This window comes from Stegostoma tigrinum, chromosome 13 (assembly GCF_030684315.1).
Source record: "Stegostoma tigrinum isolate sSteTig4 chromosome 13, sSteTig4.hap1, whole genome shotgun sequence".
NCBI lineage: Eukaryota > Metazoa > Chordata > Chondrichthyes > Orectolobiformes > Stegostomatidae > Stegostoma > Stegostoma tigrinum.
In genome coordinates, this window is record NC_081366.1 from 9,845,399 (window position 1) to 9,861,911 (window position 16,513).

Below are 16,513 nucleotides of genomic sequence, written 5' to 3' on the forward strand. Positions count from 1 at the left end.
TATCCCGACTTATCATCAGACTCAAGACACACCATCGGAAATATTCAGCAAATTTTGCTATTGTGGATGTATGGTGACAGGCAATCTGTTTCTTTTTGATGAGGTTAGCACACATGCGGTAAAGCCAGCCACCAAATCAAGGAGAAACATGTGCACAGAGCCAAGATGCTCATGAACATGGTCTGTAACCCTCAGTGCCTTGGTGTAAGACTGTGAAGCTTAAATTACATACACTGACTGAGAATAAACACACAATCATTTCAAACTCCAGTATCTACAACTCAATCTCGAATCACACGCAAAGATAAAGTCACCATTAATGCTGTCCTTCCTGGGGCAAAAATGCAAACACAAATCAAGCAAAGATGGCTTTCCCCTGGCTCAGCATAAAAACAGAAAGTGCTGAAGAAGCTCAGCACCTCTGGCAGCATCTGTGTAGAGAGATACAGAGCTAGCGATTTGAGTCCAACATAACTTCTGAAAGTACAGGGGATGGAAAACGATGAGTTTAATGCTAGTTGGAAAAGTGGAAAAGATGCAAACAGATCAGATGCTGAGTGTTCCTAGAGCAAAAGGCAAGAAGGAGTGCTAATGGAGGGTGGAAGAGTGATAGAGATGTAAAATCGGTGTAAATGACATGTGGAACAGGAGAAAATTGGTATGGTCTGCTGACAGCAAAGCCAATAACACATGACTCAGGGTCTGGGTGGTTGTGGGGGCTGTTTGGAATCGAAGTGGAGACTTGAAATCATGCTCTGAAGTTGACCACTTCAAAAGTTCTGAAGCAGTCACATCAGACTGGAAACATTAACTCTGTTTCTCTCTCTCTCACAGATGCTGCCAGACCCTGCTGAGTTTCTGCAGCATTTCTATTTTTGTTTCAGATTGCAGTATTTTTCATTTATTTGCTGGCTTTGTCATGTGCAGAGGAAGTAAATTGGTCTACTGTAGGGCCAGCAACTTAACTGGTATAAGAGACAAAAAGGCCTAAAGCCCCAATTCTTGGACACTGTGAAAAGCATCATGAAAGCCTCTACATTAAACACAACAGGTGACAAAGCCTGGCTGCTGACTTATGCAAATGGCACCTCTTGCTGTAGCAGTTGACCCCTCCATGGCAGAGGAGGTTTAACAGAGGCATTCATAGAAGTTTTTGATAGAATTATGGAGGAAAAACTGGTTCCCGTGGCAGGAAGGCAAATAAGCAGAGGTCACAGGGAATTGGCAAAACAAACAGAGGTGGGAGCAGATAATAAGGTGTAGAGCTGAATGAACACAGCAGGCCACGCGGCATCAGAGGAGCACGATGGCTGACGTTTCGGGCCTAGACCTTTCTTCAGAAAATCTGAGAGGAGTTCTTTCTCCTCCTGCTTCACTTTGTTATGATCTGGGATGTACTCTGACAGAGGATACAGTCAAAGATGCATACTGCAAAGAACCAGGCCCTTTGGCCCACCCTGCCTACACTGACCAACAAATACCAAGCGACACTACATTTACCTGCATTTGCTCCATATTCTAGTGTTCCCTGGTATTTTAAGTACTCATCCAGATGCTTCTTAAATGCTGCGAGAGTATCTGTCTCCATCATCCTCTCAGGCAGCACCTTCCACATTTTTACCACCCTCTGGGAGTAAAACTTGTGTCTCAGACCTCCTCTAAGCCATTTGCTCCTCACCTAAAACTTATGCCCTCTGGACTTAGACACATCTGCCATGCGGAAGAGATTCTCATGATCTGCTCTATCTGTATTCAAAGACAGTGATGTTCACAAACATCTTATGTCCATTCGCTCATTTTAGGCATTGCACAATATTATAAGTTCTGAAATGTCACGCATCATATTATCATTTAAATGTAATCACCTTGAGAATAGGAAAGCATTTAATTTTTACATCATCCCAGTGCAACAACAACTTACACTTAGGATTAGACTTGTAATATAATGAAATAATAAGGCGTTTCACATCAACATTATCACATAAGGTATGACAGTGGGCCAGTGAAGAGTTATTGGGTTGGATAACTAAAAGCTTAGTCAAAAAGAATAAAATGTGAGGCTGGATAAACACAGCAGGCCAAGCAGCATCTCAGGAGCACAAAAGCTGACGTTTCAGGCCTAGACCCTTCATCAGAGAGAGATGAAGGGTCTAGGCCCGAAACGTCAGCTTTTGTGTTCCTGAGATGCTGCTTGGCCTGCTGTGTTCATCCAGCCTCACATTTTATTTTCTTGGAATTCTCCCGCATCTGCAGTTCCCATTATCTCTGATACGCTTAGTCAAAGAGAATGGTTTTAAGAGGTGTGTTAAAGGAGGGTAGTGAGATAGGTAAAAAAAAAAGAGATGCACGGAGATGGATTTGTATTTAAATGTATTTATGGGCCAGCATTTATTGTGAATCTCTGCTTTTCATGGAGAAGATGGTGGTGAGCTGCCTTCCTGAGCCATTGCAGTTCCTTTGTAAGTAGAATAACTATGCAATGAGGAAGGGAGTCCCACAATTTTAACCAAACAACACTGACAGAACAGCAATATATTTCCAAGTTAGGATGGCGTGTGACTTGGAGCAGAACTTGTGGGTGAGATTGTTTCCATGTATCTGCTGGTCTTGTTTTTCTAGATGGAAGTGGTCGTGAGTTTGGAAAGTTCTGTCAAAATACCCTCAGTGAATTTTTGCCGTGAATCTTGTAGACTATACAAAAAAAGTCCCAAAAGAACAAGAGATGCTGGACATCAGAAACAAGAATCAGAAGATTCCTAAGAAACTCAGCAGGTTTGGTATCATTTGTGAAGACAAGACAGAGCTAATATTTCGGGTCCGGTGACCCTTCCTCAGAACCCAAAACATTGGCTCTGCTTTCTCTCCACCGACCTGCTCTGGTCTTTTTGTAGTTGGTGCACACTGCTGTTACTGAGCTTTGGTGGTGGAGGGATTGAATGCTTTGTGGATGTGGCACCAATCAAGAGGGCTGCTTTGTCCTGAATATGGAGGTGCTGGAGTTGGACTGGGGTGGACAAGGGCGGACATCACGTGACACCAGGTTATAGTCCGACACGTTCATTCGAAAACACAAACTATCGGAGCCTCGCTCCTTCTAATAAACCCATCAGACCATAACTCAGTGTCGTGTGATTTCTGACCTTCTCCTGGATAGTGTAAAGCTTCTTGAGTGCTGTTGGGGCTACCCCATCTAGGCAGGTAGGAGGAAACATGTGGCTACTTTTCCTTTAATGTCACTGCAAGAACAACATTTCAGATGGTCCCAATATCTTTGCGCTATTGCGCATGTGCAGATCAGGTCCGGACACTGCCGGTTCGTACATGCGCACAACCGCTCACGGTCGCACGTCTACACGGCTGTAGGGTAAAATGCCTTTGGTGTTTTAAAATGTAACAGTTTCTTTTTTTAAAAAAATGAACGTTTGATTGCTTCAGGCGAGCTAACTTTATTTTTTTTTGTCGCTGAGGAAGGTAAATGGAACCGTTGGTTGTGGTTAGGAGTTGGGGAGGCGCAGGCGCATGCGCTGTGACCATCACCCTCCCTTTCGTGCCTTCTGACCCTCCTTTCCGGCCGTGGCTCTGCTGCGAGCAGCAGGTAGGTGTTGGGCGGCTCGCACAATCTCACTCCATCTGCCCGTTAAAACATGCCATCCGCCGGTATCATCGCCTCTCACCTTAGCGGGCCGAGCCTGCCTGTCGGTATTAACGTCTCTTTTGTTCACCCGGAGCGCGGATGATATTGCTCCCCGCGCGGGAGCGCTAGGCCGCAGGCGGCAGCCGAGAGAGAGCGCGTTCCTGAACGGAGGAAGAGCTGAGGTCGTTTGCCCCTCGTGGTTGGGAGCGAGAGAAGAGCAAAAGTAATGTAAATCGGGCTGGGGCCCTTCCAGTCAGAATGAGAGAGAAGCGTTGGGTTTGAGGGGAGTAGGTTTGCAGGAGTAATTCCTTGGGCTTCAGGGGTTTTGAGGAGCGATTAGGCCCATTAAGCTTGTTTCCTTGAGAATTCAGAGGATCAACTTTTTCAAGATTTTAACATGAAAAGATGAGGTATATAAAGATAAAATGATTCCTATTGGTTGGGGATCCTAGAACTGGGGAACACAGCCTTGAGAATTAGGGCCAGGCTACTCAGGAGTGATGGTAGAAAGCACTTACATGCACAAAAGGTGGTAGAGCTTTGGAACACACTTCCACAAACAGTGGTGATTATTTGGAACTCATACCTGTCAAAGTCTAAGTCATTGAGTGTATTCAAGACAGAAATAAATAGATTCTTACTTGGTAAGGGGATCACAGGTGAGAAGGCAAGTGGGGTTTAGAAGCACATCAGCCATGATCAAATGATGGAGCAGCCCCAATGGGTGAACAGCCTAGTTCTGCTCCTGTCTGTTATGGCAGTGGATTAGCTGTTAACTTTAAATCTGATCTAAATTTTTGTTAGGGGAATGTATCAAGAAATTTGGGTCAAAGTTAAATAAGCTGTAATCTCATTAAATGAGCATGTTTGAGATGCTGAATGGCCTGCTCCTTTCCCTCTGCAGTGTTCTTTCCATTTCCCCATGACTAAGTGGGATAGCCTTTTCATTTTCATATGTTTAGCTTAAAAGCAGGACAAAATGGGAGATGCCTCTAACCTGATGCAAATGTTTTGCTCGTTGTCACAGGAACAAAACAGTGAGAGTTACTGGTGCATGGCAAGCTCCCATAGCAACACAGTGGCATGATGTCAGTGCAGAGGGAAGCAGTTTGGCCGCCTTGTATGTTTGTCCTGCATCTCCAGTTGTGGCAATCTGAAAAGCACAGCTCTCCCAGAATCTAGTTTAGTATGTGATCTCTGTACGCCTCGCTTGGGTTAGTGTTGGAAGTGTGAATTCTCAGCGAATATTGATTGCAAGTGTAAAAGTGCAGGAAAAGTTACGTCACAGCTGTTCTGTGCTGGTGACGTCGTTCCCCCTGCAGAAAGGAATATGTTTCATACTATCCCTGGCAGTCTGCTACCCTACTGGCTGACAGGGACGCTTGGTCACATACAAACCTGGTTATTTACGTTCACACGGCCTCTGTAGTACTGTCCCTTAACTGTTACTTGTGATGTTAAATAAATGATGCTCGAGTACTGAGATATTGTCTACTCTTTAGTAGACAATTGAAATAGGTTGAACACTTGCTTTCCAGTCTGATAGCTGCTGATACTAGTTTAGAATCTAAAGACCTGAATGTAAAATCTAGCAGTATAGTGCTGGACTTCTTCTACAGCAGTTGCCTAAGATCAGATGTGGCTTGCTTCCAGTCCAGTTCAGTGTGTTCTGGAATGACCAATAAGTCCAATGTATGACCCTCAGTCTCTGCCGTGTTGAGGGCGGGTACTGTTTTAGGAATTGAGTAAATGGGTTATTTGGAGGCTTGTGCACTCCAATGCATCGCCACCACTCCAGTCTGACGATCTAAAGTCCCTCTGTGTGGTGCCTTCCCAATTGAACCTTCTCTATTTTGGTTGGTCACAAGCCAGGGTCTGCTATGAATGGATGGGAATGTGTAACCTCTTGACGGGTACTTTGAGAATCAGATTTTGACATATGTCGATTATGTCCTGTCTCCTGGAGCAAGATGTGCTCTATGCTGCACTGTTGGAGACGTTTTTCAATGTGGTTTTAAATCAGGGTCTCATCTGTGCTCTCAAGTGGATGATAAAAAAAAAGCCCTTGGAACAGTTGAGGAAGTGGAGACAGGTTATCAATTGTGCCCCTGATCATTATCACAGCTGTATATTTGTTTTATTTCAATCTTTTTCCCTTATCAACTGAGCATCCCAGTCCTGGGCTAGGGCCTCAACCGTTGTCGCGTGAATCCCCTAACCTGCTGCACTTGGTATTCGAATGTAGTTTCCCATCCGAGTTTTTAGTTTCTGAGCGTGGGCCATTTTCAGGTTAGGATGTCCATAGGCTGAGCACCAGTTGAATGCGATGATTCTTACACTGAAGTATCTTGGAATGTCCTGAAGTTAAAAAAGTGTTATAGAGCAGCGACTGCTGTTACATGGCTTATTACATTGAAGCTGTTTTCTCCTTTTCAGAATGGCTCCTCGTAAGGGTAAGGAAAAGAAGGAGGAGCAAGTGATTAGCCTGGGACCGCAGGTGGCTGAGGGAGAGAATGTTTTTGGAGTCTGTCATATCTTTGCTTCCTTCAACGATACTTTCGTCCATGTAACAGACCTATCTGGAAAGTAAGTAGAGGCTAGCACCAAAATTACTTTGCAAGTTCTGTGGCATAGATGACACAAGGTTAAATACTGTGAAAGGAAATGGTATGTTGTGGATTTCATGAGGGAATAATTAGAGACAGTATGGGTGGAACTGGGGATCAGCAAAAGGCGATACATAGGCTCAGTGACTAGCATTGCTCCCTCTCAGTGCCGGGGACCAGGGTTCAATTCCAGCTCCGGTTTCATCCCATGGTTCAAAGATGTGCAGGTAAGTTGGTTTGCCCATCGGCAAATTGTCCAGTTTTGTGCAGTCTGGGTGGATTAGCCATGGGAAATGTGGGTTTACGGGGATAGAGTGGGATGCCATTCGGAGGTTTGGTACCGCATTAATGAGCCAAATGACCCCCCTCTGCACTGCAGGGGTTCTATGATCTAAAATTATAATAGGTGTTCTGTACAGAGCTCCTGGTAGCAGCTCCGAAGTGCTAGATAGTTTCAATGTAGAAACTAAGCAACGGTAGATAAATATTAATGGCAGGATTTTAATTTTAACATTGTTTGGGAGGGGAACTCAAGTACCTGTCAGAACCGTGATGAATTTCTGAGGTATATTGAGAATACTTTCCTACACAACGTATTTTCGATGCAACAAGGAAACAATCCATAATGGATTTCATAATGGGTAATGAGCCAGATTTAATTAGGAACCTGATTATTTATCAAATCATGGTTACATCATGATTTTCAGTGTGGCATTTGAAAGCAAAAAGTCTGCATCACCCACCAGAATTTTAGATTTAGGTGAGGCTGACTTTAATGAAAGGGACAAAGCTGTCCGCAGTAAACTGGGAAAAATCTGCTAATAGGTAAAACAACTGAAGAACAGTGGAGCATTTTTGACAAAGCACTTAACACAAGAGAAGGAAAAAGCTGTACTTCATAGGAAAAAAAAAACAGCCATGGGCAGCTGAAGAGATATGGGATAGAAGAAAACAAAGAATGGGCTTACAAAAGCACTAAAAGCAGCACAGCTCCTGCTGAATGGGAAAGATACAAGGGCAGGCAAAAGGTCACAAAGCACCTTATAAGAGCTACCAAAAGGGATTATGAAAGGAAATTTGCAAGAGACATCAAAGTCAAGAAATTTAGTGTTACATAAAGGGAAAGCAGGTGGTCAGGAACAGTGGCCAGCGGAAGATCAAGAGTGGAGATATTGTCAGTGACTATGGGGAAATGACAGGTGTGCTGACTCTTTGCTACACCATTTACAGTAGAAAAGGGGGATAGCTTGCAAAAGTCCTGAAGAAGTTAGTGGTGGATTGAAGGCAGGGACTGAATAAAAGTCTGAACTAACTAGTCTTAACATAAAGACATTAATAATACAGGAATTAATGGAATTAGTGATAAATCCCCCCCAAGACTGGCAGTTTCCGTCTGAGTACTAAAGGAGGTAAGGGAATATACTGATGGTCTCTAGCCATAATCTATCGAAGTTCCCTAGATTTAGGAATCTTCCCTCTAATGTGGAAAATTGCACATAGCTCTGTTTGTTTTTAGGAAGGATGAGAAAAAGCCAGAAAATTACAGGCCAATTCTAATTGAGGATGGGTCAAGTGAGCACCTCAAATTTTCATTTTAATCAGGGAAAGCCTGGCAGGAGGTCATGATTCATGACAGTTAGGTCATGCCTGATAAATGTTATTGAATGGGAGTGTGTCTGAATATGGATGTGTATATGGACTTTCAAAAATAATTTGATAAAACTACACAACAGACTTTTAACCAAGGTAGAAAACCATGGAATTGAGGCAAATTACTAACATGGCTGGGAAATTGATTGGGTGGCAGCCAACAGAATGTGTCGGTTCTTAAATTGACAGGATGTAACTGTTGGTGTGCCATAAGGATCTGTATTTGGACCTCAATTTATTTGCTTTATTAACAACTTGGGTAGTGGCATAGAAAGTCTTGTATCCAAATTTGCTGTTAATACCAAGTTAGCAAAGTGGGCACTGTAGATAATAACACAAAGGTACAAAGAAATATTGATAGACTTAAGTGAACAGGCAAAACTGTGGTAGTTCAATAATAAGCAAGTGTGACATTATCCATTTGGAACAAGAAAAAACAGATCAGGGTACTTTCTAGACTGTATGAAGTTAAATAAAGTAGGTGACAGATCAGGTGCAGGTGCACACATCTTCAAAATGCTATGAACAGGTGCGGAAAATAGTCCAGAAAGCTAATGGAATGCTTGCCTTTGTGTCTAGAGGGTTGAAGTATGAGAATGTAAAAATTATGCTGCACCTGTACAAAATCCCTAGCTAGACCCCATTTGAACTACTGTGAGCAATTCTGGGCAACACCCCTGAGGTTAAATATATTGGCCTTGGGAGGCAATACATCGTGGGTTTTCAAGAATGTTTGGCTTTAGGGGTAAAGTTTATAAGGAGAGATCATACAAGCTAGGCTGGTTTTCTCTAGAATTTAGTTGGCTTGGGGTGATCTGATCAAAGTCTTCAATAAATTAACTGGAAAAGACAAGGTAGAGAAAGGTAAAACTTTCCACTGGTTGGAGATTCTAGAACTAACGGGACATAGTGTGCGCATGAGGGCCAGACCATTTACGAGACGTGTTAGGAAGCACTTCTACAACCATTTCTGTGAAGTGGTTTGGAGCGCTCGTCTACAAATGACAGCAGATATTGGATCACTTGTTTAATTTTAAATATGAGCATTTTTCTTAAGCAAAGGCAGTGAGGGATATGGGCCAAAGACAGGTATATGGAGTTATGCCCCCCAACCATGATCTCATTTAATGGTAGAACAGGCTCAAGCGGCTGAATGGCCCATTCTCTAAGAACTGGTACTGTCCAAAGACTTGACCGTTTTAGAAAGTGCCATCCCCATTGGGCTTGACCCGTGGGTATCGTTAAGGTGCTGTGTAGTGTTGAACCTGTCTGCTTTCGCTTGTGTAACTTGTATTCCCCTGCTGCAGCCATACTTGATGCCACCTGAAACAGTTTTGCCCAAAGCAAAACCCTCAATCTGGGGCAGCCTCAGTCTCAAGGCTGTAACTATATACATCATTTAAGGCTCCTAATAATGCTGGATAAATGCACCATGGCTGTTCACTACTAGCTGTGTCACTCTATCCCTGATAGTCCAGATAGATATACTTTGTCTTGTACAAGCCATCCAGAGTCCACCTTGCTGCACTGGTGACCCTAGAATATAATCTCTGTCCAGTACATTGAAATCAGGTTGGCTGTTTGCTGATGCTCAGGCTGGGCATCACGTTCACTCTCTGTACCTGAAGTGAGAATGAGCCACCGTGGTCACTATCTGTGGAGTATTTGGATTGCAGGTTAAGGCCGGGGTTGGGTTGTGAGCACTTCACCAATTGATGAGTTTGCTGGGACTTGCTTGACCTGGAACCTTTAGCTAGTCTCTGAATTAACTGAGTGTGTCTGCCTCCTGTCTACTTATTACTTGGCGATGGGAAAATTAATCTGGTGATGGTGACACTGATTTGTACCTCACCATAGCTTGCAGGTAAAGTAAGGAGCTGAATAATTGCATGATTTCTGATTTCTCTCAACAAGATTCGCTTAAACTCTGGTAATGGTGTGATTTTTGCAAATGACCTAACAAGGTGGTCTGCTCCTTTAAGTGGGTTTTTCAGTCACGCTTGAATTGGTTGACTTCTCCTGGTCCCCGTTTGTACTATGACCTGGTTACTGTTTGTTACAGAGAAACTATCTGCCGCGTCACTGGTGGGATGAAGGTGAAGGCTGACAGAGATGAGTCCTCCCCGTATGCTGCGATGTTGGCTGCTCAAGATGTGTCCCAGAGGTGCAAGGAGCTGGGTATCACTGCCCTACACATCAAACTGCGTGCCACTGGAGGCAACAGGTCAGAGTTTGTTCGTAGTGTGTAGGCGCTAAGAGACTGTCTTGCCAGTGTAGTCAAAATTTTGGATGTTTATCTTTGGTTTACTGTTATGCTGTGAATGAAGTTGCAATCTAATTGCCTTCCTACCCAGTGTTTGTAATGTCTAATGCTACCCCAAAATGATGTAGAAAGAGATAGTAAGAACTGCTGACGGTGGGGTTAGAGAGAGCAGTGTGGAGCTGGAGGAACACTGAAAGCTGAAGAAGGGTCCAGCTCTGAAATGTCAACTTGCCTGCTCCTCTGATGCTACCTGGCCTGCTCTGTTCCTTCAGCTCCATACTGTGGTATAGAAAGAGCTCTGGTTTAAGTGTAGGTCACGTTATATTGCAGCTGCTCAAATGCTGACGATATCGTTCCCCCTGCAGATAGGAACATGTTTCATGCAATCCCTGTTAGTTTAGCTGGTAGGGATGCTTGGTCACATACAATCGATATGAAATACTGCAGTGTCAACCATGTCTTTTGGGTGAGATAGTTGACAGAGGGCAGAGCCTTGATTTTCGGATTGTAATAGCAGAACGGTTGGAAAATCAAAATCCAATCAAGCAGAGTCAGCATGGCTTCATGAAAGGGAAATTGTGTCTCAACAATTTATTGGAATTTTGAGGAAATCTCGACCAGAGTAGATACAGTGGAGCCAGTAGATATCTTGTATTTGGACTTCCAGAACTTGTTTGACAAGGCCCCTCCCAAAACGTCAAAAGAGCCCATGGTGTTGGAGCTATTATATTGGCAGGGACAGGAAACAGTGAGTGGGATTAAGTGGTTAGTTTTCAAGTTGGAGACCTGTGACCACTGGGGTTCTGTAGGGATCAGTTGCTGGGACCTTAGCTAATTACAATATATATAGGTGACCTGGAGCAACGAAGTACATTTACTGTGTGAAATTTGCAGACAAGACAAAAATAGAAAGACAGGTTGTGAGACGATACAGTTTTAGAGATAATTGATGCATAAGTGGGCAAGAAACTAGCAAACGCAGGTAAATGGGACCAGTTTAGTTTGGAAAACTTGGTCAGATCTGCTTCTGTTCATTTTGGAAGGGAGAACAAAACATTATTTAAATGGAGAAAAGCTGCCGAAAGCTCCAGCACAAAGTGACTTGGGGGGGAACTTGCGCCTGAAATACAGAGCTAGCACCCTGGTGCAGCAGGTAATCAGGAAAGCTAACAAAACGTCGCTCCTGTTTCAGGGGGTTTGGAGTATAGCACTAGGGAAGTCTTACTACAACTGTACAAGGTGCTGGTGTGATTGCACTGGGATACTGGGAGCTGTTTTGGTCCCCTTATTTAAAAGGTATTGTTTTATTAGAGGCAGTTCATTGGTGAACGTTCACTGAGATGATCCATGCTATGGAGGGATTTCAAAACTGAACAATTTAGAACTTTTCTCACTGGAGCTTAGACGAATGAGAGGACATTTCATTGAGACATAGGATTGTAAAGGGACTTGACAGGGTAAGTGCTGGGAGAACGCTCCCCTCATGGGAGAGTCTTGGAACAGACAACAGTCTCAGTAAAGAAGTGCCAATTTAAATCTGAAATGAGGAGGAATTTCCCCACACTTTATTGTTGAGCATTTGATATTTTTTGGCGAGAAACTTAAATGTGAGCTTGCGTGGACCATATGGTCCCTCAAACCTGCTCTGATCTGTTTCATTTGAGCTTGTCCTCAACACCCCTTTACTGTTTTCACTCCTGAATGATCCAAGAACCTGTCAGCTTTAAATATGCAATATTTTAAATGTCTCAGCCTCCACTGGTCTCTGGACTGGAGAATTCCAAAGATTTAGTGCAATCTGATGAAATGTGCCTCATTAGTTTTAAATAGGAGACTCCTGACTCACAGACTACCCTTCCAGTTCTTGATACTCCACAAGTGGAAGCCATCCACCTTGTGCAACACCCTTGTACTGTTAACTTCCATGAAGTTCACCTTTCATTCTTCCAGACACCAGTGAGTGTAGGTCCAGTCTTCTCTATCTTTCTTGAGTAGACAACCCCTCATCTAAGGAATCAACCTAGCAAACCTTTGAACTGTTGCTAAGGTGATAGACCTGCATGCAGTACTGTGTCTGTCTGTGTGTTCATTTTGGGTTTAACCATCTATAAAATGTCGCTGAATGCTGTTATTTCTGAACTGAAGAAAACCAGCTCATGAGTGATATAAACTCGGGAGTGACATCCCAGGTCTGGTAAGCTATGTTTAAAGCTTAATGCTGTATGTAACTCACCGGTTAATGGGATGTATCACTTCTGTCTAATGTGGAGTTTTATTCTTCCTTACAGGACCAAGACCCCTGGACCTGGTGCCCAGTCAGCTTTGAGAGCCCTGGCTCGATCTGGGATGAAAATCGGCCGGATTGGTGAGACATTATTCTCTTGTTACTGATAGTTTACTGCTGATGATAAAGTCTCTAGTGAATGGATTGTAGGAAACTTGGGTTTAAGTGCAGGACAAGTTATATCGTGGCTGCTCAGTGCTGACGATGTCGTTCCCCCTGCAGAAAGGAACACGTTTCATTCTATCCCTGTCAGCTTAGCATGCCCCCAGCTGGCAGGGACGCATGATCACGTACAAACCATTTTGAAATGAACTCGTGGAAAGCAGCCTGTGTGCAAAGTTTTTCAAAGGCAAAAGTGGGGTTGTTGTGCCCTTCATTTGTCTGTGGGCTGAATGGGGCAAGGGAATTTGTGGTTCTGGCGTCTCCCTCATCAGTGCCTTACCCCAGTCATAAAATGGTACGAAAGGGTGGTATGGACGTAACATCCCGTTGGTTGATTCCCAAGTTAAAATATAAATCATGCAGCCTGTGTTGTTTCTTCCCTGTTTGGTTGACTTTTCCTGTTGTTGTTCTGACAGAGGACGTTACTCCTATTCCATCAGACAGCACTCGCAGAAAGGGAGGTCGCAGAGGTCGCCGTTTGTAATTGCTTTCTGTATATGTCAGTATAACTAATAAAAGAGTTCTGCTGATCAATGGTGTGCTCTCTCTCTCTGTCCTGTTCACACCCGCAGTTCCTGAGCTTCTGGTTTGGCATCAATTTGACACTTGCTGGAGAACATAGAACAGTAGCGGCCCTTTGGGCCACCATTTTGTGCTGACCTATTATCTGACTGAGATCAATCAGCTTTCACCGTTTTTGAAAAGTTTAACAACACTGTTCTGTCAGCTCACTGAAAATGGTGATTATGAAGCAGAGATGCTGAGTTTTGCCCTGGTCAATGTTTATTCTTAAATGCATACAGATTGTGTTTTTGAAATAATAAATTGGTAATTGTGGTTTCAAGGATTTTGCTGTAATGTTGAAAACTATGCTGCTGTCTTAAGGTTCTATAAATGCTCCATTACTTCCCCACTGTCATGCCCCAAGCTCCAGATGCATTTTGCAGACTCTCCTGTTGAAATTCAGACTCCTTTTATCATTCCACTTTTAACTGATTACCCTCACCAGTTTTCAGTTTGTCCCAACCCCACCTCTCTGGCTAAATAGAGTTGATGGACAGGAGCAGGTGTGGGAATCTGACTGGCCTGTACACTTGCTTTATTTCTGAATTAGCTCACTAATGTACTTCAGGAGAGGAAATCTGCCAACCACACCTGGTCTGGTCTACGTGTGACTCCAGACACACAGCGTGGTTGACTGTCAACTATTCTCTGAACTGGCCTTGTAAGCTACTCAGTTGTATAAGTTGCTATGAAGTTTCAACAAAGAAGTGAAACTGGATGGACCACCTGACATCAACCTCAGCAGGGAAGAGACAAAAGTAAAAACAGCTGTGTCAAACTAACATCCTCATGACTATCAGGTGGCTAGTGCCAAAAGGGGGAGAGCTGTCTGACAGGCTATTCAAGTGACAGCCTGATGTAGTCATACTTTGAGAACCATACTCCTCCAAATGCCACCATCAACATCTTTTGATTTGTCCTGTCCTACCTGGGGGACAGTCCCAACAGCGGTAGTGGCAGTATATAGGCAGGAGGGAGTTTTCCTGGGAGTTATCAACATTAGTTCTGGCACTATCACCAAGCTAAATCAGACAGACTTCGAACAGATATAGCAACACAGAAGACTGGGCATCCATGAGGTACAGTGGGCCATCAACGGCAGCAGAATTGTACTCTACAAACTACAACATTATGGCCTGGCATAGCCACCAGGCATACCTAAAAAGCTCCAGCCTTGAAATGTCAGCCTACCTGCTCCTGATGTGCTTGGCCTGCTGTGTTCATCCATTTCCACACCTTGTAATCCCAAAACACCAGCATTGGCAGTTCCTACTATGCCTAAAAATGAGGTGTCAACCTGATGAAACTGCCAAACAGGACTATTTGTATATAAATAGCAAGTTGCAGATCTTAGGAAGGTAGGGGCTTAGTGATATTAATCCAGATAATCTGGGCAGCTGGGTTTGAATCCTGCCATGGTGTTTGGTGAAAATTCAGAAATCACTTGGTATTTAGAATCTAATGACAACTATGAATCCATTGTCGGTTGTTGGAAAATTGGAGATAACAAAGTGTGGAGCTGGATGAACACAGGAAGCCAAGCAGCATCTTAGGAGCACTAAAGCTGACGTTTCGGGCCTTGACCCTTCATCAGAAAAGAGGGAGGGGGAGAGGAAAAATCCATTTTGGTTCAGTAATGCCCATTAGGGAAGGAAATTGCCATCTTTGTGATTCAGACTTACAGCCATGGTATTGAAAGTGATGCCACAACCAACTGATCAGACCTAAGCTTTAGTCTTGATACATCCAGTTGTGAATAATGGATAATTGAAACAATTTCCTAGGAGAAGGCACTGCAAGTATCCCCATCAATGATGGAGAAGTGCGACATAGCAATGCAAAAGATGAGGCTGAAGCATTTGCTGCAAACGTCATTAGTGCCAAAATTGGGACAGCTGTCTAGGGGATTAGTCAAGCAACACCCTGACAATCATACTCTCAGTATCATATCTTACACACAATGTCATAGGCACCATCATAACTCTCCCTGGATATGTCCTGTACCAGAGGCAGTCGTGCTGCTGACAGCTGGTCTTGTCCTTAAGGACAGTTACCTGGTACGTGACAGGTGCTTGAGGGAACTAAGAAGGAAGGAACAAACTTGACCTCAGCCTCGCACGCGTGCATGCTGCAGATGAATCAGTATCGGTATCTGTTACTCCCGGAATCCTCGCTCTTAAGGGCATTGTGGATCCACCTGCAGTACACAGACTGTAGCAATTTGAGAAGGCAGCTAACTACCATATTCTCAAGAGCAACAAATGGTCAGCCAATGATGCCCAAATCCAACTAGTGAATAAGAAAAGATAGTTGGCCATTTTCAGAATGGCAATTTGTACCTGGTATGCAAATAGGATCAGTGCTGGTTCTACAATTGTTTACAATATGTATTAATGTCCTGGATGAGGAAAGTAGGTGAACTGTGGCTAGTTTTGCCAATAACACAATAGATTCGAAGGCAAATGATGGGGACGACACAAAGGGTCTGTAGATGGATATAGATTGAACCTGCGGGCATGTTTAAAACTTGACAGATGAATATAATGTGAAAAAATGTGAGGTTATGTACTGCAGCAGGAAGAAAAAAAATCTGAATATTATTTAAATGGAGAAAAACTGTATAACATTTACAGAACAGAGGAATTTGGGAGTCCGCATCCATGAAATTCAAAGTCCAAGCTCAATCAGTAATAGGGAAGGCAACTGGAATGTTAGCCTTTATGTCAAAGGGAATGAAATAGGGAATTTTTACTAAAATTATGCAACGTCCTGGTCTGACCACACCTGGAATACTGTGACATTTTGACAACCTTTTCTAAGGAGAGATATAATGGCATTGGAGGCAGTCCTGAGAAGGTGCTCTTGGCTGAAAGTAAGTTTGGGGGGAGTGTCTTCTGAGGAGAGGTTGGGTAGATAGGGAACAAAAACAGAAATTGTTCGAGAAAATTAGCAGGTCTGGCAACATCTTCAGCACCTGAAACCAGGTCACTGAACCTGAACTTTAACTCTGTTTTCTCTCTGGATGCTATCAGATCTGCTGAATTTCTCCAGCAATTTTGTTTCTGTTTCAGATTTCTAGCATTCACACAATTATTTGTTTTGAGTAGATTGAACCTGTACTCCTCGGAATTTAGAATGAGAGGCAATCTTATGGAAAGATGTAAAGTTCTTAGGGGACTTGACCAGGTCGATGTGGAAAGGTTATTTCCCCTTGCAGGAGAGTCTACAACCAAGAGGGTATAATGAGGGCAACAGTTGGTCCATTTAAGACAGAGTTGAGGAGGAATTTCTTCTTTCAGACGGTAGTAAAACTGTGATAACAAGGTGTGGAGCTGGATGAACACAGCAGG

At 43.5% G+C, this 16,513-nt stretch overlaps 1 protein-coding gene and 1 non-coding gene across 2 annotated transcripts; both read left to right on the top strand.

Annotated features, from left to right (window-relative positions):
* Positions 1-3,466: 3,466 nt before the first annotated feature.
* rps14 (ribosomal protein S14) lies at positions 3,467-13,133 on the top strand. Its single transcript, XM_048543863.1, has 5 exons — positions 3,467-3,595; positions 6,071-6,220; positions 9,953-10,114; positions 12,442-12,518; positions 13,016-13,133. Exons 2-5 carry the CDS (start codon positions 6,072-6,074, stop codon positions 13,081-13,083), a joined length of 456 nt encoding a protein of 151 aa, XP_048399820.1. The 5' UTR covers positions 3,467-3,595; position 6,071; the 3' UTR covers positions 13,084-13,133.
* On the top strand, positions 4,900-5,030 carry LOC125458583 (small nucleolar RNA SNORA63). The gene has a single exon (XR_007248857.1). It is a non-coding gene; the product is annotated as a small nucleolar RNA SNORA63 (small nucleolar RNA).
* Positions 13,134-16,513: the final 3,380 nt, after the last annotated feature.

Coding starts and splice junctions, on each gene's coding strand:
- rps14 (XM_048543863.1), top strand. CDS start 6,072: ATGGCTCCTCGTAAGGGTAAGGAAAAGAAGGAGGAGCAAGTGATTAGC. Junction 10,115..12,441: donor CGTGCCACTGGAGGCAACAG/GTCAGAGTTTGT, acceptor TCTTCCTTACAG/GACCAAGACCCCTGGACCTG. Junction 12,519..13,015: donor GATGAAAATCGGCCGGATTG/GTGAGACATTAT, acceptor TTGTTCTGACAG/AGGACGTTACTCCTATTCCA.